The sequence below is a fragment of the Rhinolophus sinicus genome, chromosome 14 (genome assembly GCF_057876585.1).
Source record: "Rhinolophus sinicus isolate RSI-liver-muscle chromosome 14, RSI-T2T, whole genome shotgun sequence".
Lineage (NCBI taxonomy): Eukaryota > Metazoa > Chordata > Mammalia > Chiroptera > Rhinolophidae > Rhinolophus > Rhinolophus sinicus.
This window is the reverse complement of record NC_142514.1, coordinates 37,510,867-37,534,358: the sequence shown is the minus strand read 5'-3', so window position 1 is coordinate 37,534,358 and position 23,492 is coordinate 37,510,867. Positions and strand designations below refer to the sequence as shown.

At 35.8% G+C, this 23,492-nt stretch overlaps 1 protein-coding gene and 1 non-coding gene across 2 annotated transcripts in view; both read right to left on the bottom strand.

The window, feature by feature from the left end:
* Window positions 1-23,492, bottom strand: part of ZYG11B (zyg-11 family member B, cell cycle regulator) — a 79,454-nt gene that overhangs the window by 20,623 nt on the left and 35,339 nt on the right. Inside the window, exons 3-10 of the mRNA XM_088791145.1 lie at window positions 22,416-23,170; window positions 15,854-15,994; window positions 13,656-13,832; window positions 12,674-12,738; window positions 7,584-7,683; window positions 7,305-7,355; window positions 5,064-5,225; window positions 4,905-4,952 (exon numbers count right to left, since the gene is read on the bottom strand). Of these exons, the coding sequence (XP_088647271.1) occupies window positions 4,905-4,952; window positions 5,064-5,225; window positions 7,305-7,355; window positions 7,584-7,683; window positions 12,674-12,738; window positions 13,656-13,832; window positions 15,854-15,994; window positions 22,416-23,170 (1,499 nt within the window). The remainder of the gene's footprint in view (window positions 1-4,904; window positions 4,953-5,063; window positions 5,226-7,304; window positions 7,356-7,583; window positions 7,684-12,673; window positions 12,739-13,655; window positions 13,833-15,853; window positions 15,995-22,415; window positions 23,171-23,492) is intronic.
* On the bottom strand, window positions 7,064-7,198 carry LOC141572617 (U4 spliceosomal RNA). The gene has a single exon (XR_012497928.2). It is a non-coding gene; the product is annotated as a U4 spliceosomal RNA (small nuclear RNA).

The window sequence follows — 23,492 nt, the reverse complement described above, 5'->3', positions numbered from 1 at the left end:
AGCTCCAGCCTGAGCACTGCTCCGGACCTTCCTAATAAATCATAAAAGTAACTTCCAAAATGATCAAACTGTTTAAAAGTTAGCTGTATCCCAGAACAAAGTTCAGAAAAGAAAAAAAAAAATCCAGCGCCTAAAAGTTAAACTTCACAATGTCTGGCAATCAATCAAAAACTACCAGGCATACAAAGTAGCAGGAAAACTCAACTCAAAATAAGGAGACTAATCAATCATTTGAAACTGACTCAGAATTGACACACATGTTAAAATTAGCAGAGAAAAAAAGTAAAATAGTTATTATAAATATGTTTCATATGTTCAAAAGTTAAGTAGAGGGGCCGGCCCGGTGACTCAGGCGGTTAGAGCTCCATGCTCCTAACTCCGAAGGCTGCCTGTTTGATTCCCACATGGGCCAGTGGGCTCTCAACCACAAGGTTGCCAGTTCAACTCCTCAAGTCCCACAAGGGATGGTGGGCTCCGCCCCCTGCAATTAAGATTGAACATGGCACCTTGAGCTGAGCTGCCTCCCGAATGGCTCAGTTGGTTGGAGCGCAGGCTCTCAACCACAAGGTTGCCAGTTCGATTCCTGGACTCCCGCAAGGGATGGTGGGCAGCGCCCCCTGCAACTAGAAAACGGCAACTGGACCTGGAGCTGAGCTGCGCCCTCCACAACTAAGACTGAAAGGACAACAACTTGAAGCTGAACGGCACCCTCCACAACTAAGATTGAAAGGACAACAACTTGACTTGGAAAAAAGGCCTGGAAGTACACACTGTTCCCCAATAAAGTCCTGTTAAAATAAATAAATAAATAAAAATAAATAAATAAAAGGTCGTGTCTTAGTAAAAAAAAAAAAGTTAAGTAGAAACATGGAAGATATAAAAAAAGACTCAAATTGAACTTCCAGAAAAGAAAATGACAATGTCTAAGATGAAAAATACACTAGGTGGTATTACCAGCAGATTAGACATTGCAAAAGAAAACGATTACTGAATTAGAGAGAAGGCATAGCAATGGAAACTACCCAAACTGAAACATACACAGAGAAAAGAACAAAGAAAATTAAAAGACCACCAGTGAGTGGTAGGACAATTTCAAGCAGCTTAATATATGAGAAACTGTAGTCTTCAAAAGACTCCAGTGTGTTAGGGGCAGGGGAGAGTGCAAACATTTTTTTTGAAGAAATAATGGCCAAACACTTTTCAAACTTGATGAAAACTATAAAACTATAGATCCAAGATGCTCAATGAATCCCAAATACATGAAACATGAATTAATTACATCAAGACCACATCATTATTAAATTATTCAAAACAGTTGCTAATCTTAAAAGTAGCCAGAGGAAAAAAATCATGTACATAGAGAGGAATAAAGATAACAATGACATTGGATTTCTTGTTGGAAAGATGCAAGTCAGAAAAAAGCTAATCAACATCTTTAAAGTACTGTCACCTAGAATTCTGTACCTGGCAAAAACTTCCTTCAAAAACAAAGGTTACTTGGCCATAAAAAAGAATGAAATCTTACTATTTTGCGACAACATGGGTGGTCCTAGAGGGTGTTATGCTAAGTGAAATAAGTCAGACTGAAAAAGACCAATACCATATGATCTCACTTATATGTGGCATCTAAAGAACAAAGTAAACGAACAAACAAAATAGAAACAGATTCATAGACACAGAGAACAAACTGATGGTTTCCAGAGGGGAGGGGAGTTAGGGAGCTGGGTGTAAAAGGTGAAGGGATTAAGAAATACAAATTGGTAATTACAAAATAGTCACAGACATGTATAGTACAACATAGGGAATATAGTAAATAATACTGTGATAACTATGTATATAGTGCCAGGTGGGTACTAGACTAATCGGGGGATCACCACATAAATTCTATAAATATCTAACCACTATGCTGTACACTTAAAACTAATATAATATTGAATGTAAAAAAAACTTTTTTATAATAAATACAAAAATAAAAAGAATGGGTATTTCCCGAATTACAAAAACACACACAAAAAAAACAAACAAACAAAAAACAAAACAAAGGTTAAATAAAGATGTTTGCAGACATAAAAACTGAAGAATTCAGCAGCAGCAGACCCACACTACAAGAAATGTTGAAGCATGTCTTTTCGGTAGAAGGAAAATGAAACAATGGCAATCTAGATATACAAAGGAAAGAAAAACACAGAAATACTAACTATTTGGGTAAACATATAAGTTTTAAAAATTATTTAAACCTTAAAAGGTAATTGGCATCAAACAAAGTATGTTTTATGACATACGTAAAAGTAAATGCATGATAATAGCATAAAGGAAAGAAGAGCAGAAATGGAAGAAGTTTATTATTATAAGGTTCTTATATGATATATAAAATTATATAAAATCACTTAAAGGTAGACTGTGATTAAAGATATATACTATAAACCCAAAGCAATCATTAACATAAAGCAAAGAGTAATAAACTAATAAACCAAGAAAAGAGATCAAATGGAATCATGAAAAAAGATAGTCAATTAAACCAAAAGAAGACAGAAAAACAAGAAAAAACAAAGAATAGATGGGAGAAACAGAAGACAGATACTAAGATGATAAACCAAATCTAACCATAGCAATAATCACATTAAATGTAAATGGTCCAAATAACCCCCTAAAAGACAGAGATTCTCAGATTGGATAAAAAAAAAAGCAGGATGCAAAGTATAAAGAAAAATACTTTATATATAAAGATAAATATAGGTTAAAAGTAAAAGGATGGAAAAAGGTAAACCATGTTAACATTAGTTAAAAGAAAGCTGAAATGGCTATATTAATATGAGACAAAGAAGATTTCAAAGTAAAGAATATTATCAGGGATAAAGAAGGTCATTTCATATGACAAAGGGGTTAATTAACCAAGAGAGCATAACAAACTGTTTATGAACCTAATAACAGAGCTTCAAAATACATAACAAACTGTTTATGAACCTAATAACAGAGCTTCAAAATACATAAAGCAAAAATTGATACAGCTGTACGAAGAAACAGACAAACTCACTATACAACTGAAGATTTTGAAACCCCTGTCGATAATTTCTAGAACAAGTAGGTAGAAAATCAGCAAGGATATGGTAGACTTGAACAGTATCAATCAACTAGACCTGAGTGACATTTATAGAACACAAATCAACAACAGCAGAATACATATTCCTCTCAAGTGCACATGGAACATTTACCAGGATAGCGCATGTTCTGAGATACACACAATTCTCAGTAAATTCAAAAGTATTCAAATTAAACAAAGTATGTCCTCTGACCACGAAGTTTAAATTATAATCAATCTCTCAAAATACATTATTGAAAAAAATTCAATCACAAAGTAATGAAGAAAGATATGTAAGGAAGCACATCAGGTTGTATTAGTATTAATTACCTCATGGAGATAAAAATGATGGAAGGTTGGGGACAAAGTCTTAATCTTTTTAAATACATTTTTGCATTGTTTCACTAGTTATAATAAACATGTTCTTCTTGAAAAAAACTTAAAAAGCATTTTTAAAGCCCTATGAGATCTCCGTTTCCTCTTGCAGTGACTTTAGCCAACTTCTGTATCTAATAATCCTATGAGCCCTGAATAAAACAATCATATAGTTCCCTATTGCAGGACATTTAGGTCATTTTACATTTTTTACTTTACATAACTAAAGCTATAATAAATAGATAGGTTCTCCTTAAATGCTAGCCCTTAGCTTTCCTAAAAATCCATCTCTCATTGCTCAGTATCTCAGTCTTGCATCTGGAAAACTAACACAATTCTACATTTCTTTTTTTTTGTACAGATTTTTATTGGGGAAGGGGAACAGGACTTTGTCGAGGAATCAAACTGGCAACCTTGTGGTTGAGAGGATGCACTCCAACAAACTGAGCCATCTGGGAGGCAGCTCAGCTCAAGGTGCTGTGTTCAATCTTAGTTGCAGGGGGGCGCTGCCCACCATCCCTTGCGGGACTCGAGGAGTTCCCCTGCGGGACTCGAGGAGTTCCCTTGTGGGACTTGAGGAGTTGAACCGGTAACCTTGTGGTTGAGAGCCCACTGGCCCATGTGGGAATTGAACCGGCAGCCTTCGGAGTTAGGAGCATGGAGCTCTAACCGCCTGAGCCACCGGGCCGGCCCCTACTACTTTTTTTTTTTTAACTCACTAACCCATGCCTCCTATGATCTAGTTCCTCAAGAATGGAGGTCTGTTCTGAAATGGCTTTTATCACACAAGCACTTTGCTTATTGCAGTGATTAAAACATTTGATCCATAAGATGAAGGATCAAATGTTTTAATCACTGCAAGGGCTCACTCTAACCTATATCCAACATATTTATAGAATTATCTGATTTGTTAAGCAGTCTTTTAAGTAGTAATTATTAATTACCAAATATAGCATCTAAGAATACTTGTAGGTTAGTGACATTTCTTTTTCCTTTTTTTTTTTTGGTTTTTTTTTTAATTAAAATTTATTGGGGTGACAATGGTTAGTAAAATTACATAGGTTTCAAGTGTACAATTCTCTAAAACATCATCTATATATCACACTGTGTGTTCACCACTCAGAGTCAGTTCTCCTTCCATTACCATATATTTGACAGTTAGTGACATTTTCTGATGAAATCTTTTTTCTGATTATAAAAGTAAAACATGTTCACTGTGAATCTTTGTACTACACCATAAAATATAAAGTATGTAATTTATATTTTTCCTTTAATGTGATGAAAATCTTAGTATCTACAAATAGTTTTGCACCGTTTTTTTCACTTAACAACATTGTATATATTTTCTAATGGCATTAAGTGTTTATAAATAGAGCAGCAACTTCAACATATTACCTCAGTCAGAAAATAATCATAGCTTTTAATTTAGCAGGAAATGCTTATATCTTACCAAAAGTCCTAGGACTTTCTGTTGAATGGATGATTCAGTTGGAAAAGACTGTAAAAAGAAAGAAAACTATAACTACCTAAAGAACTAAATATAATAAATAAATGCATAAGCCAATCAATCAATAAGCGTCAAAACTGTAGGCTAAATTCCCGTTCTAACCTCTAGCACCCTCATGAAGAGTTCTAACCCTTGGTTTTCAATAAAGTGTCTGCAAGTGGTTGGAGATTCATCTGTGAGGTTCCAAAGTGCACTCAAAGTAAACTTCAAAGTAGTGTCCACTGAATTTTGATTGGTTTTCTGCTTCACTATTTGAAGAAGTTGCTGAAAGGAAAATACAATTAATTTCTCATTACTCAATTGTTATTACAACTAGTATAATAACCACAAGTTCATGAGGATTAGTATTATGGCTTAAAACATTTCCTGTAAAGGTTTTTACAAGTACGACAAACAGCCTCTTGGATCAGACTTTTCCTTCAACAAGAAAAAAGTATAGGACCTTCATAAATACTTCTATATTATTCTGATCGTACCTATAATCTAATCACCTATAAATAAAATGAAAAGCAAAATGCTTAAAGCTTAGGACCAATTATCTTACCCAATTAGTCAAAACATACTCATTTTAGATCCTGGGATAAAAAAGGTGGAAGAGAAGGAGAGAGAAATGAAGCAAACATTTATTAATCATCAGCAAATTATATCTCAAATTGTAGTAGTGCTATCCCCATTTTTTAGGAGAGGAAATTGAGTTTGCGAAATGCTACGTAATTTGATCATAGTCAGCTTAGTAAGAGAAAGTAAGAATTGGAAGACCTAATTCTATCTAACTCCAACTTTTCCTAAGAAAAAAGAAAGGCCAAATAAAATGCAATCATAAGAGAATTAAAGTTTATATTAGATTTAAATAATAGCTTTGAAATTCCATTTGTAAATTATTTCTATTGCAGCTTTAACCTAAGAAATTTAAAGTTTGAAAGTTGTTTTTTTTAAGGAGGGTGCAATTCACAGTGGCCCATGCGGGGATCAAACCGGCCACCTTTGTGCTACCAGCACCACGCTCTAACCAACTGAACTAACCGGCCATCCCCAAGAAATTTAAAGTTTGAAAGATAAATGTTTTAAGATCTATATAATGAATCCATTATTCCATTTTTAGATTACATTTTTGGAGGTAAAAGGGAGCTCTGTTAAAACAGATACAAGGAAACATGAATGAACACTTATTACTTAAAGTTTCAAACAATTCTAGAAAAAACTTTTTAAGAAACACAAACATTTAGGTGCAATTAGGTAACTTAACAGCATAGTGGCTAAGGTGTGGCACAAGAATCAGGCTACCTGAGTTTCAATATAATCTCTGCATCTGACTAACTGTGTACCCTTGTTTGCTGATTTAATTTTTTGTTTCTTCATATGTAAATTGCAGGTAACAAATAAGAGCCAAAAAAACAAACAAAAACTAGCTATCATCATCATTACTACTACTACTAATTCTTGTTAATTCCTTTTAAACTGAGCTTAATTTTCCTCCAAAGCATATGAGTGAACCATTTCCTTAAAATCTTTGAATATCTCCAGCCAAAATTACTTAAACACACATATGACAATAAAAAGCCATATTTATAACTAAAATGTCATCTCTGAAAATACTTAAAATAAATAAACCCAGCATCCTTTTCTACTCATCTAATACACACTGTATTTTGTGCTAGACACTTAGCATATATTCCTTCAATTAATACTTTTTCCTTTCATTTGATCTTCATAATAGTTATGTATTTTTTTATCACCCTTAAGAAAATTTATGTGACTTGCTACAAATCACACCACTAGAAACAGAATTAGGAATACACCCAAATGTCAACTTAAAAATTCCTACTCTTTCCATTATACCACCACAACCTTCTCTTCTCCTTACATTAATTTTTTCATTTATATTTCTATTATTATATAATACTTATTAGATTATATTATAACTATGTTTTCTTCATAAATTTAACATTATCACCAAATTTTAGAACTGGACAGGGTCTTCTTAAGGCTTATGTAAGCCCCAATAGTTCAGGTAATTTGTCTAAATTCACAAAGTGAGTTTACAAGTTAGATTCTAGGTCATGTGACTCCTATCAGGGCTCTTTCCATCTCTGTTAAGGACTAAAGCTGCCTCTATGAAAGAAATGAATACACTCATGTAGGAGTAACAAAAATGATTTTTAGGAAAAGTTTTTAATTAGCAATAATTGCGCCTCGGATAAACCTCATTGGCTACGATACTGCCACTGAGCAAAGCTTAATTATTTTTTAAAATGTAAAACATCAGAAGATAGACAACATTGCCTGAAAACAATAAAAATGAAAATTGTCTGGTGGTCTGCACCAAGGAGATAACAAACTTACCCTGACAATGAAGAGCTCAGCACCAAGCTGCGCCGTTTGTTCTGTAGAAAGCTGCAAGCAAGCAGACAAAGTAAATGTTCAAGAACTCACTAGTGTTTAGTTTAATATCATTCATTGTAACAGACTCCAAAGATCAGACTAAAACCTCTGACCAATCTGGAAATCTGCAATATTGAATACAGCTTGAATAAGCAGGCTGGTAGAGAGGCTTACTAACCTTTGTGGCACACAGATTTTGGGGAAAATAATAACTGTAACAGGAAACAAGAGTTCAGGTACCTTGGCAGCCAGGATGGAAATGATAGCAACTGCCATCCTTTGCATGTTTTGATCCTCATGGTTGCAGAGCCATTGCATGACAAGCTTGGCTGCTTCAAACCTGAAAACACACAAAAGTTTTCATGAATTAATCCTGGAGGCCCAGGCACAGTTTCAGAGCCTCAGCTGGGAACCGATGCTATAATTTCAGCAGGTAAGAGGGAAAGGGAAAACTCCTCTTAATTGATAGAGAATAACAACTACATTACACTTAAGTGTTCTGGAGATGGTACCTCATTAATTCTGACAACACTTTCTAAAAAATAAGTCAAAACTATTTGGCATTTACCTTCTAGAATTATAATATATTTCTAATCTATATTTCTATTTGGTAGTGATTTCTAAACTGCAGTAATAATTTAAGTATTTTCTGGATTCCTCACAGTATCTAGCACAATGGGAATTCATTCATTTATAAACATTTATGGGCCCCTGCTTTGTGCCAGATACTGTTCTTGGTACTAGTGGTAGAGTAGTGAACAAAACAAAAATATCTCTCCTTTCATAGGGCTTACACACTGGTGGGGGAAAAACATAATAAATCAGGTAATTAAGTAAAATATATGGTATGATTAGGTACTGACTATAGAGAAAAAACTATAAGCAGGGAGAGAAGAGATGGAATGTTGAAATTTTGTGTAAGGCGGCTAGGGAAGGCTTCACTGAAACTTGTGATGTAGTAAGAGAATGAGCCATGTTGATATTTAGGGGAAAAGCATTCCAGGCCGAGGGAATGAGAAACACAGGGACCCTGAAGAGAGAGTATGCCTGGAGGTTTAGAGAAATAGCATGGAGGCCAGGGAGGCCAGAGCAGAGAACAAAGGAAAGAGTAGTACTAAGAAATGAGGTCAGAGGTAACAGGGGAGCCAGATCACAGTCTTGGTAAAGAATTAGCTTTTACTCTGAATGAGATGGAAAGCCATGGAAGGATTCTGAGCAGAGATATGACATGAACTGACTTACGTTTTTAATAGGATTATTCTATCAGCTGTGTGTCGAATAAACTTCAGGAGGGCAAGGACAGAAGCTAGGAGAGTATTTCAGAGGTGACCACAGTAATCCAGGAGAGAAATTTACTTTTGGTCTAATCCAAGTGATAGAAATGGAAGTGACCACAAATGGCCAAATTTTGGATATATTTTGAAGACAGAGCTGGATTTAGGGTGTGAGATAAGGAGAGAAATCAAGGATGACACCAAGGAATATATCTGATTATTTACCAGTAATTTCATCTTTCAAGACTCAGCTCAAATATCACTTCCTGTGAGAAGCTTTCCTTGACAAGTTTATCATTGTCTTCTCACTGCTCCTAGCACTTGTTTATAACTCTGTCAGAGAGCTGTAATTATCTGGAGACTCACTAGAATCCCCCATTAGGAGCATGAGTTCCTTTAGGGAATGGACTGTATCCTATTAAGCCCTTTATGCCAAGGACCCAATATAGTACTCTATACACAAACAGTGTTTAATACATGTTGGCTGGATGATTATATTGGTGTAAATGAATCCTCTGCAACTTCCTTCAAATTTACTTTTACCTCCTTTCTATTCCTAAGGCCATTTTGATCAAGCCCATTACTGGCATTATACCCGCGCCACACACACACCACCACCACTCACACACTGCAGTAGTTCACGTGTCTTAAGTGCCTTTTAATCTACAGGTTTCTTTTACATCCCCCTCTTCCCCACCCCACCTGCTTGCCGTTTGTTTACTGAAGAAATTGGATTCTTTGATCTGTAGAGATTCCCAGTCTGAATTTGTCTGATTGCAGCCCTGTGGTTCTATTTAACATGTTCTACCATCTGTATTTCTTATAAATTGGTAGTTTGATTTATATTTAATCACATTTATATTTAATTTTGGGAGGCAAAATTACTTCATTGATTGTGTTATGCTCTCTTGTCAGAAGGCACATAATGTCCAGCTGTCTCTCTTTTTGTAGTTTTAGCAGCCACTGGTGTGTTTATTACTTACATCCGTATGTTAATCGGGAATTGTAAAATGGTAATGTTCTAATCCTATCATTCTTTCTTCATTTATTAGTTGAAATACAAACAATCTAATACAGATACTATTTGATTGGCTAGTAATATAGTTATTATAGGAAAGATAGGATGTTTGATTCTTTCCCTTTATTTGCCAGTTTCAAAACAATAAGTGGTTTACTACCATCCTTTAATGGTGACTAATTATTTGCGTGTGTGTGTGTGTGTGTGTGTGTGTAATAGCACTTGCCAGGGAGTTTCATATTGAGGCATCCTGGAGAGCTGTCTAGACCTCCTTAAATAACCTCATGCTTCACCAGGGTCAGGGTTCATGATAGGGAATGTCACAGGGCGGAGCCTTCAGGATTAAGTAAGCCAGTGGAACCCCAGCCATGGGTCAGCTGCAGAGGTGGAAAATGAAGTAGCCTTGATAGAATCAGTCCACCAACATTTATAAAAATGCTTTTTCCCCACCCCACACTCCCTCTCCTTTGGCAACCATCAGCTTGTTCTCTATATCTACGGGTCTGTTTGTTTTGTCACTTATTTTGTTCTTTCAGATTTCACATATGAGTGAGACCATACAGTATTCGTCTTTCTCTCTCTGACTATTTCACTTAACATAATACCCTCTAGGTCCATCCGTGATGTCACAAATGGCAAGATTTCATTCTTTTTTATTGCTGAATAATAGTCCAGTATCTGTATGTGTATCTCACATCTTCTGTGTCCATTCATCTAGGTTGTTTCAATAATATCTTGGCTATTACGACTAATGCTGCAATGAATGTAAGGGTACATATATCTTTTCAAAGTAGTGCTTTTGTTTTCTTCGGATAAACTGGCATTCTTTTATAATAGAGTCCTAAAGTGCCTCTGCCTCCATTGCTTTCCCTTCAATTTCTACCTACACATTGGTAATAAATCTGTCAGACGACTTAAGTATGATGTCACTCCTATACTCACAGTATTTTAGGACTCTAGCAATAGGCCCATACATTCAAATTTTTTTCCTGCCTGCCCTATGCTTACTGCAAAGTGGACTGTTCATTAGTCTCCAAACATGACCACAATTATGAGATAATATAGCACAGATTCTGATGTTCTTTGGATTTGGGGGTTTGAATTCTAGTTCTACCTAATGTTAATGATAAAATAAATTATTTTATCATGTGAAGCAATGCAGTCAAGTCATTAAGAACATCATAAACTTTGGAGTCAGCATGGATTAAAATATCACCTCCACCACTTACTAACTTGGGGACCCTGGGCAAGTTCCTTAATCTCTCTGAACTTCAATTTTCTTATCTGTAAAATAATAAGATCTAGTCCATAGGATTATTGCGAGGATTAAATTATATCACCTGTAAAGCTTAAAATTTAGTTCAGAACTTGGGACACAGCAAGCTTTTGATAAAGGTTATATTTTACTAGTATTATTATTATTGACTTTCTCTGTGCCTTTATGTGTGCAGTTACCAAAACATAAAACAATCAACTCAACTAGCTCTCATCTTCAAAGTAATATAGGGTGAATGCAAAGAATAGTGTCTGAGTCAGTCTGGATTTAAGTCTAAATTCTGCTACTTACTATTTTATCACCTCTCTGTGCCTCTGTTTCCTAATCTGTAAAATGAAGACTACAAGAGTAACAATTTCACAGGATTGTTGTAAGGACTAAATAAGCATATGTAAAACAGCACAATGCCTGGCAATATCCAATGTTTCATACATGTTGGTTGTTATCTTTATTATCTGCTATCACTAAATCACCAATCAGATCGAATCTTTCCCTCCTTGTTCGGGGGCCCAATGCATTCTGTCATCCTCAGCTATGAAAAATTCTATCTTCTATTATACTCATTTATTCATTCATCCATCCATCCGTTAAATATCCACGTAAGCACTAGAGACAGAGATTAACCAATTATAGTCTCTGACCACAAAGAAGCTCAATTCTAGCAGAGTGCATTGACTAGATCAGAGGCAGGCAAACTATAGTCTGCCTATCATGATTTCATAGCTGTGGGCCCAGCTGCCTGTTTTCTAAAGTTTTATTGGAACATAGTTACCCCTATTTGTTCTACATTGGTATGGCTGCTCTATAGGGACAATGGCAGAATTAAGTCGTTGCAGCACAAGCCTATGGCTCACAAGCCTAAAGTATTTATTATCTAGCTCTTTAAGAAAAAGTTTACCACCCCCTGGGCTAGTTTACAAATTTTCTTTAAGAGAGTGACTATGCCTTTTCTAACTATGACTTCATGTGACCAGTATAGCTGCTCAACAGCTATAAAACAAAATTAGTCATCTACATCAGATCTGTATATAGTTATATTTTTATTCAAACTATTTCTAATACTAATAAATGGAACACATAATTCCTCAGCCATGTCAGATAATAGTGTAGTTACCCAAATAAAAGTAAATCACAGTAAAACTACTGCTTGAGAAATGTACTTTTCATTAAATAATAAAGTAAAAATTTCATTTTTAAAATACCATCATTAAAAAATTATATTTTAAAATAGTAAAGTGAAAAAAAATCACTTTTTAGCTCCCAAATCACAACACCTTAGAAAACAAAAGAATCCTTTATACTTATTGGAATCTAGCTGTATGGCTTTCTTTAAAAAATTTTTTCTATAATTCAATATCAAATAACAATAACAATAAGTGGTATGATACAGAGAAAAGAACACTGGACCTAGAAGTAGAAGACTTAAGTCTTACTAGCCTGGCAGTTACTAGTCACAAAACCATGGGCAAGACACTGAATCTCTACATGCCTCAATTTCTATGCCCACAATATTGTGTGGATATTCTAAAAACTATAATCAATATAAATTCTTAAGCAAAGGGCTATGAAAAGAGTCAATCTGCTATCATGAATGTCAAAGCACTAATCAGAGAAAGTAGATTTAGCATTCTCTAAGGCAATGTGGAATCCCACTCACTTGATTAATCGTACACCAGGGTTATCTTAACTGATAAGAAATGACCCACAACAGATTTCTAAAATTCTCTTTTGCCCCATTTTAAGTTCTAGGACTACTACTTGCCTGTTAAATGGAACATCTTGAAGGATCCGGTCACTGCAAAGTGAAAGGAGGCAATTCTTCTGTAACTAAAAAACAAAAGGGAGAAAAAAAAAATCCTAAGAAAATATTGCTACGTTATTTTACCAGGGGCAGCCTCTACAAAAAACAAAGAGTGATGAAACATCACTTATTTCTTACAACCTTTATTCTGCCCACCTACTGTTGAAAAGACTGACTTCCACTGGATCCATATGTTTACCTGCACAAATTGTTTTTGTTTTTTTTCCATTAGATGAAAGAAAAATAGGACAATAAATAGGATAACTGTGGCTAGCCTCCTGTTCTGGTGGACTTTGGGTGGGTTTTGCTTTGTCTTTTGTCCACCTGGCTTCCAGAGACCATGAAAAACAAAGCCTAAAGTTCATCGAGTTTGACAATTGCCCTCAATGAGGGAAGCTGGCTTTAGTGATCCACTCGCCAGCCTGGGTTGCCATTTATACTTGGTTTTGGACTTCTGAGTGTTTATTAACTTGCCAACTCACTGCTAAATTTTAAGAGTTAAAAATATTATTCAAGCAGTATTTTTAGTTTCCTTCTGCAGGATAGGACAGGTTGTGTAGTCTAGCATACGGCTAGAAATAGAAAATCCATGTCTTATTCATTTCTGTATCCCAGGACTTAATAGGGCCTGGACCAGAACAGACACTCTATGCTGGTTTGCTGAAATTACCACAAACTCAAGATCAAGGTTGGGAATGAGTTTTATACAGCTTACACTATTTCCCTCAACATTTGGATTTAATACTTGTTAGGCAGGGAATGCACACTTTAGTTTTCTACTTCTCTGTTGTCTGACACTTAGTTATACCACAAATGTATTACTTTACAGCCTCCAAAGGCATTTGAATTTCCAGCCTTGGTCTACTAAATTGAACTGTATGGAAGTAGGAGATGAGTAGGAGACACTAAGAGGATATCTGAATGGAGATGCCTATATGCTTACCTGTTGGTGATTAGGAAAATGTTCCATGGCTTTGAGCAGCAAATGGGTCACATCAGCCAGAAGTCGGACAGGCATTCCTGCAGCAAGATCTTGCTTGGTTAAGTTAAATACACAGGCGCTTGCAGCAAGTTGCACTGGCAAATTCATAGGGTGGTTTCTCATTCCAGTAACCACAAGCTAGGAAAAAAAAAAAAGTAGTTATCTTAACCTACCTTTTAAATAGAAGCCCTCTTCACATAGCAATATTATTTTGTTGATCTATAATAATTTCTAAGATGTCCTAAGTATCTTTTTCATCCTCATGTGCAAAGAGCCCAGGACATAAAAGTTACTCACCAATACTTAGTTCCTGCCCATTTGTCGAGGTAGGTATCAAGTTGTTCATGTCCAGAGATTTTTCTGTAAGGCTAATGAATCTTTTCTATTCAGGTAACTCAGCTTTGTATTTCCAAGACCTAGTACAGTGCCTGCTAAGCACTAAATAAATTCTTACTGACTTGAATAAACCAGTGGCAAATTTCACATCTGAACCCCAACATGCAGTTCCTTGAGAACACTGCAAAAGCTAGAGTACAATAAAATCCATTCATTTCCCTCTGGTTTAGCTATTTTTCACCTTTTCCTCTCTCCTCAAACCCCCAGTAAAAGCTCCCCATTCCTCATTATCAGCTGAAGACCTTGCTTCCAACTACATTGAGAAAACCAAAGCAACCAGAAAAGAACTTCAGATTCTCACTGCCGCATGCAGCCCTTACCAGCACATACACATGCAGATGCTGCCTTCCTGCCTGTGGCCATAAATGATTTTCGGGGGGCTCTTGTCTAAAGGTAATCCCTCCATTTACGTGCTAGATCCTTCCTTTCTTGTCTACTCAAGGATACTGCTTCATATGTTCTCCCCTCACTCATACATCTCTTTCAAAATTTTGTGCCAGATCATTCATATCAGCATATAAACAGCTATTTTGTTTCCCATCTTAAAAACAAACAAACATACATCTTCAACTAACTACCCCCTTTTTACTTTGCTCCCCTTTGTAGCAAAACTCCTTAAAATAACTGCCTATATTCTTTTATTTCTCTCTGCGTCATTCTCTGAATAAATGAATGATAAATATTTCCGTTCGGGACTAAAGATCTAGTCCTTTGTTGCTCAGGTTCACAGCAACCAAAACCAAAACCAAAAAAGACAACGCAGACACCAAGTGTCCATGTCCTCTGGTAGGGATGGAGGGAGTGGCAGGTGTTGGGGATGCCAGCCTAGGACTGAAACGGTCCTGGTTCCTAGTTAAGCACTCCATTCTCAAAAGTTAAGTACCCACAGATTAAGTCACTTCTGGCTCTGCCACTAACTTACTGTTACTTAACCTTACAGACCCTCAATTACACAATCTGTGAATTAGAAAATAAAACTCATCTCTTGAGTATGTTGTGCCCACTAAGTGAGGTACCAAATATAACACAGTCCTATACTCACTGGTTTCAAAATTGAATGTGCATAAGAATTATCTTGTGGAATTATTAAAATGCAGATTCCTTTATCTCATTTAGGCCTATTGAATCGAAATTTCTTTGGGAAGGGTTCACAAATATGCTCTTTAAAATAAGCAACATTCCAGACTTCTGGTATACAAAGGACCACATTTTGATAAACACTACCCCAAGCAATCTACAAAATTAAGAATCTTCCTTTCTTGCCCTTCAAAAGCTATCTTGGTTAAAAAATCTTAATTGGGGAATAACATGCATTAGTTATGAAAACACAGGAGGTTCATAAATGGCATGGAAAGGTGCCTTATGGAATTCCAATAATGTATTTCTAAAAAGAGCCTCTATGGAAGCAATATAGAGCTAATACACAATGCAGTGTCCTTCTTCCAGTCATATACTTCCATTTTCTACTACAACTGGTAAAAAAAAAAAATCACACTGGCCACTGATTTGGGTAGTTAAATATGACCTGGAAGACATTTATATTGCTTAATGAGACTACTATAAAACTTCGATAACATTAAGCAACTATTTTCTCTCTTTCTCATTTACAGCTAATAACTGAACTCACACATCATCAATCCTAATACAAAAAAAAAAAAACACTACAAAGTCTACATGAAAAATGTTCCCAATATTCTTCACAAAACCATCATCTATCCAGGCAGACAATTTCAAAATTTTTAGACCCAGTTTCTTATTCTTACCTTTAAAATTTCTGGCTTTGTTTTTTCCATCACATGAGTCAGGCTAAAAAGGTGAAATAGAGCTTCCCGGACAAAGAATGCCCGTTCACTGTACCGCTTCAATGCTTCTGCAATCTGAGTTTCATTGGCTTCTCCAGACACCTTTGAACATAGCCAGAAAATTAGCTTTTAGGATTATTTTCAACCCTCTAACTTTCTATATGCAAACATCATTTGTATAGATGGCATCCAGGTTAGCTATGTAACGCTTAAAACAAATGTGTTATTACTTTCCAATCTATCCAGAATAGTCAGCCTATGGAAGTATACATGTGCTCAAGAGATATATTTTAGATAGGCTCAGACCCTATCATAAGCCTATGGGTAAAATTTTCTACACTGTGCCTAAAATAAGTAAAAAGTTATTTAACACTACTCATAAGTTCTTACCTTGTGATTAGGCTCTTATCTGCCTCTTAAGGTATCCTTTCCCCCTAACTCACAATGTTATAGCCACATTGGCCTTTTTTTTCAGATCTTTCAATAGGCTAACCTCTTTCCCAGCAAAAGGGTATTATACGTAATATCCTCTCTGACTGAAATCTTCCTCTCTTTCTTTGCCTAATTTCTACTCATCCTTTCCAATTCAAGTTAAATGACACTTCTTTAGAGGGGCCTTCTCTGACCCACAATCTAAATCAGTTCCCCTTTAAACAGCTCCTGAATAGCAATTATTATAATTCCCACATTAGACTGACCCATTCACCACTGTATCCCAACAGTTAGCATTATGGGTGCCTCACAATAAACACTCTGTCTTCATGAAAATAAATACATTAATTAATTTCCCCAGATTTATCAAGCTCCCATTCAGCATCAAGAGGTTCTGTTCAAAATTAAGTCCATCTAGGAATTTCCCATTTCTATAGGTTAATACACTTAACTTAAACTGTGGTTCATGTACCATTGGGTAACCAAATATACATAACAAAAAGTAGTTATTTATAAAAGTAACCCAAGTAATAAGTGAAAAAGAAATTATTAGAATAGCACCATGGTCCCCAATGAATTAATGGAAGTAGTTATTAAATGTCAACAACGGCTAACATCACAGAAAGAAAACAAGCAAACACTATGTACTCCCTTAATGAAAGAGCACAACACCTAAAGGTTCTGCCCAAGGTATCAAATAAGAATCTGATTAAGCCTTCGAATCCAGCTACCAATCTGCAGAAAATTCAAAGACAAAGAAATACGCATCAAGACTACATAATCAAGAAAAACCAGACTGAGGGAAACTGCAAGTCAAAAAGGCTGGATTCTTTAATATTCTTTGACAGACAAATCATAAGGAAAAGAAAGGGATGAAGAGCAAACCTATAAATTAAAAGATAATCCAAAGACATAATTTTGAAAAATGGGCAAGATTAACTAAATACCTAGAGATAAAGTTGGGTCATAAAACTATATAGAAAAGCAAGGGCATGATTATTATTAAAGTCAGAATTGAGGCTACTTTTGTGGGGAAGGAGGGAGTTGTGATCAGGATGGGGCACATGGAAGAGCTTCAGGGTAGTTGACAAAGTTCTGTTTATTAACCTGAGTGATGGTCTCAAATGTGTTCACCTTATTTTTACTCAGTAAGCTATACATTTGTTTTATGGTCTTTCTATCTGTCTTATTTTATAAGGTTACAAACATGTAACAAGTATCATTCAGAGAGATATAATCCTCTCATTAAGTTGGAAGAAATTTTTGGCAGTAGCATTATACTGGGTGACACAAAAATAAATACTTAAAAAATATTACTCAGAAAAAAATATTACTCAGTAACTAGATTTTATACGAACATACAGTATTCAGGTGGCAATGTGCAGCTTTGAGGAAACGAAGGGCTGCATCACGGCTGACATTTCGACCATTGATATGATATGCTACAAAGGTCTAACATGAATTAGACTATACTACAGATGTATGCTAAGTGACACAAGGGCACATATCCAGCATTTGTAAGATTGTACATATAACAATGTTAGTTTCTTTACAAAATGCTTTTTAAACTATTTATGTATACTATACATATATACACATTGGTCTTGACTATGTATTCACACATATAAGCAGTTACCGAATAATAAAAATTTTCCAAGTATTCAGTTTTTTTGAATCACCCTCAACTTTTTTTTTAGATTCTCTTAGATTTGGAAAGACTCTAAAATATTATGTGAAACAAAAAAGATTGTAAGAGGCAAATTTTATACCAGTGATCTCAGTCAAACTTCATTTACCACATTTGGTTGATTCCAACAGCTTTATAATATCTTTTATGAAATACAGCTTCAAGTTACCTTTGAATATAAAATTAAATAACTTTTGTTACTGGAATGTTAAATACTCTACACCAATTTCATTGTCTGTATGTTTTATTCATCAACATTTCTCTAGCCAGTGATAAACCCTCAAATCAAGCAATCTGGCTCCTCAAACTATATAAGCATCTTTAATTCAATCAATTTCACATACTAGATCAAAAAACAAATCTGTATGCACAAGTTTCTGCAAAAAATTTAAAACAGAGAAAATGTCCATAACCACTAAATTAAGCCTTGTTAATATTTAACATATGGATTAAAACTAAAATTTATATTCTGAGGAAAAATTTTCTTACAGCACTCTGTATATAACTTTATTATAGGATCTCTCACACCGGATTAAAGCTATTTTTAAATTTGCTCTGTTTCCTCTCCACTAGACTAGAATTCCTCTAGGGCAGGGGCACTAACTCAGACATCTTTAAAAAGTACTTAGTAGGGGCCGGCCCAGTGGCTCAGGCGGTTAGAGCTCCATACTCCTAATGCCGAAGGCTGCCGGTTCGATTCCCACATTAATTCCGGCAACTAACAACGGCAACTGGACCTGGAACTGAGCTGCACTCTCCACAATTAAGGTTGAAAGGACAACAACTTTACTTGGAAAAAGTCCTGGAACACTGTTCCCCAATAAAGTGCTGTTCCCCTTCCCCAATAAAATCTTTTTAAAAAAGTACTTAGTAAATGTTTTTTTGGAATGAATCAACTCCTCTGCTTAAGAAATTTATATGTACCTTCACTGGATGTTGATTACTAAAGTTCGACATAGGAATCTTAGTTCAAGGGAGAAGTCTAGGCTGGAGATACAAATTTGGGAGTCATCAGCATATAGGTTTAAGGACCGAGGCATGGAATACTCCAATATTTAGAGGCCTGGGAGATGAGGAGGAACCAATAAAGGAAACTGAGACTAAGTAGTCAGAAAGTAGGGAGAAAACAGGTGTGAAATCCTAGAAGCTAAGTGAAAAAAGTATTTCAAGAAGGAGAAGAGCAACGTGTCAAATGCCACTTTAGATCAAACATGGTGGAGACTGAGAACTAGCATTGGGTTTAGTACATTGCCAGTGATTGGGTTTAGGCAAAGAGATGTAGTGGGAAGGACGTATACTTTGGAATCAAACAATCCAAGGGCACAGGGTAGGCTCTAATATCATCTGGTTGTGACTCTTAAGAAAGCCATCCCCTCTTGCTGAGGACAATAATACCTCCCTTACAGAGTCAAGAGATCAAAATAAGTGATATACATGAAAATGCAAAAAAACAAATTGTTTGTTCTTATAACCACCCACTCAGAGTACCACACAAGTAACGCCTTATAAAGAATCGTGGGGACTCACATTGTCTCTACTTCTTGCATCCTTTAATGCGACCTGATAAACCGAGGAATGTAAAGCCATAAAGCCAATCCAAACTATCTTAAAGTATCACAATACAAAGATAATCATTTCAGACAAGTTTGTCATCAACTTTCTAAATTAGACAATTCTAAAAGGGGAGACGGCAAAATCTGTGCTCTCCTCCCTTGACATGACCTATTATTTTTCAGCTTTAAAATCAGTAGTCAAACAAATAATTTGAAAAGAACATCAATTTTTGCATATAGATGAATAAAGGGCAAAGCTCTGATGATCTCTATTTTTTAAAAAAAATTATTTTAAAACAATAATTCTCAACTTTGGCTGCCTAAGGAGCTTTAAAAAAATACTGAAGCCTGGGTCCTATCTCCCTGGAATTCTGATTTAATTGTTCAAGCTCCCCAGGTGATTTTTTTTTTATTAAAAGTTTTTTCCAGCTTTATCAAGAATAATTGACATATAACATTGTGTAAGTTTAAGGTGCACAACATGATGATTTGATACAAGTATATGCTACAAATCATTCCAATGGTAAAGTTAGTTAACACATCCATCATCTCACATAATTACACTGAAGGTGACTTTTAATTGTAGTCAAAGTTGTGAATCAGTTTCAACATTTATAGAGATGGAAATTAGATAATGATAGCAAATAAACTAGGTGTTTCCTAGAGCCAAGATTTCAAAATAATAATAGTTGCATTTGTGAAATCAAACTGGTTTCACAGAGACACTGTGGAATACAGATGTCCTGCTAACCTCAATTTTAAAACTTAGGCTAATTCACTCTAGGGTCAATTGATTATAAGAAGAATCAGCAAAAATCGTACTGCTCTGGGATCACAACTATTATAGAATCTTTACCTTGAGGTTATTTAACTTAATGTACCAGGGACACATTCCTTTCATCCTTCAGGATACAGGTCAAGCTCACCTCTTCTGGGAAATCCTTCCTCAATTCTCAGCACACAGGGACTTCCTCTCCTTTAATTTTTACAATTCTTTACTGTCTGACTCATCTGTTAAGCAGCTAAGTAACATTAAAATAGTAATTTACATTTCTGTGCTTCCTTTATCAACAAGCCCTGTGCTAGAAATCTAGCTTGTTCTAAAACAAGTTAAGTAAGTTCCTTATATTCTTTTTGCCCTGCACCTGGCTTATGTGACCTTGCCAAGTCTGGCCTTGGCACCTACTTCTCTAACCTCATCTCATCATCCGTGACTTTCTACTGTTGAGCTCTAGCCACAGTGACCTTCCTTCAGTTCCTTGGATGTACCATGCTTCTTCCTACCACACACAATATGCGTATATTATCTTTCTGCCCGAATGTTCTCTACCAAGCTACTCTTGCTTAAGATCTCCACTCATGCATCGATACCTCTGAGAAGGCTTAAACTAAGTCGAGTCTCTGTTAAACATCTCATACTGTGTATCTTTTAGATTCTTGGTACTATACTCCTACAGTTTAAAGCATATATATACATATACGTGTGTGTATATTTAACATATAAATATGCATGCATAAGATATAAATATATATTTAAACTGCCTGCTCGTGCACACACATATGGAATATATTTGATTGACTCCCTCACTAAATTACAAGCTCTGTGAGGGCCAGATCATATCTGTTTGGCTTCACCATCAAATCACCATATCCAGCAGAGTACCTAGTGCATAGAGGCACTTGATAAAATATTTATTGAATGAATAGAAAAGAGTAACTCAAAATCATTTTCTACATTCTATTTTTTAAAGTCTAAATTTAAAAATAACCTAAGAACAGAGATGTTTATAACTAATCTTTTCTTCTCTTTTTTTGAGACCACTGATGGTTGCTCAAAAAAGATACCTTGCTATTTTGACCACAATACCCACTTCCAGGCCAACCCTGACTCTGCTCCAGGAAGGAACAAAGAATGCTTCTGCTTAAGTGGTGTAGCGAGTAGACGGGGGAAATGGGGCTCTGGAACTACACAGATATAGATCCAAATGTTGGTTCTAACTAATAGTAAATCACATAATTTCTGTGAGTCGATGTTTCTCATCTATAAAATGGGGTTAATACCTATCAATATAAAGCATCTAGAGGATACAGTGTATGTTAAAAAATAGTAGTTTTCCTTAAACTTGTCACAATTCTACCCTTCAAGGTCTGACACAGATACCATCTTCTACATCAAGCCCTGAATTCTCCAGCTAGAAGAAATTTATCTTATGCTTTTATAGCAACTACACTGATCCAAGGCTTTATAGTCTTTTTGTGATCATATCATCACTCCTACCAGACAAAGCTCCTGCGAGGTAGATCCTTTATCTTTTTCATTTTTTGAATCCCAAGCTGTATCAAGCCCAACAGATGTTTGCTAAACTGAATTTAAACCATTAGACACAATAAACCTAAGAGAAGCAAAATTACACCACTTCTACAGTAGAGATCTCCTTGGAGAACTTGATCTCCCATTAGATCTGCAATTCAACGAGGACTATCCCTAGTTTCTTTGAAGTGATCCATGAAAAATGGCATGCTTAAGTGGTTCAAAATATCTAAACATACCATGATAAGAACTATCATTTATCCAGGGCCTACTACATGACTTGTACTTTACAGATATAATTATTAATCTTCAGAAGAATTCTGCAATGAAAACTCGAAAAAGTTACATCACAGCTTGCTATGTGTCATAAAGCAAGTAAGCAATGATTTTTAATTAGGATTCTGCCTCTAAAGCAAGGTCTTTCTACCGTGTAACATCTTGTTTCATGAATATGCTCCATATTAGACATTCATCTCAATGGAATCTTATGCAACTAAGAGATTGGTCAGCTTGACAAATAATACATTATTAAAGTCTAACCTTCAAATGTCCTTCGCCTGTGAGGAATTCAGAGTAACCAGCATCAGTGGCCAGCAAACCTACAAATTGCATGCTGGGCCGTTGTTGTATAAAGGCTTCAACAGCTTTATCTGTCACGTGCTTTCTCCCAGAAACATCCAGGGAGACGAGGTTGGGTAAGATGTCCTTTTGTTCTAGTAAGCGAAGAGCTATGTCTGATGTAAACTGTTTATCATCTGAAATATCAAGATGATTCAGATATTTTAGTTCTCGAACAACATCCAGTATCTGGGTAGTTGTCATTTTTAAACATTTCAAGTGGTGCATGGTTAGAGATTTGAGTCGGTCTTTGCAGGCCAGCAGAGCCGTGATGTCTGTGATCGAGGTGTTAGAAATATCCAGGCTCTCTAATCTTGGCAATGAGGCAACTTCAGCCAGGTCTTCATTGTAAAAGAGAACGTTGGTGATGCTTAATGCTCGAAGGCCAGAAAGCTGGCTGAAGCACCGTTCATAAGGATCTTCAAGGGACAGAGTTAATGAGTTCAGCACTAGGCACTGGAGATTCTGCTGGATCCATTTGTTACTGCCAAGCCCACTGATGATGTCTGTAATCGTGATGTCAGCATTCACACCGGTGGCATCAAGTTCCACTAATTTGTGGTGGCAGAAGGCTTTCCGGAAAGCAACAGCAGAGATCTTCGCTTTGCGAATGCAAGCTCTCTTTAAGCGCATCTGGTTGCCCCTAAAAATACCTACAGTGCCATCATTCAGTAGACCTGGAAAAAAATAAGCAGCATTTCAACTTCAAAAAATGGTTAAAGAAAAGCTAAAATTTCCAGCATACTTTACATTTTCAAAGCACTCCCATGTAACAGTATTTCATTTAACATATATAGCAATCAACTTAGGTAAAAATATTACCTACAACTTACAGATGAGTAAATGGTGGCTCAAAAAATTGGCTTTCCAAGGTCACAGAGCAAGCAAGTAGCAGAATCAGGACTGTGGTAGATATTACTGATACTAACATCTGGTTCTCCTTGTCTGAACACATGGACAACTGCATTTCCCAGTTTGCCCTTGGAGTTCGATGGGGTT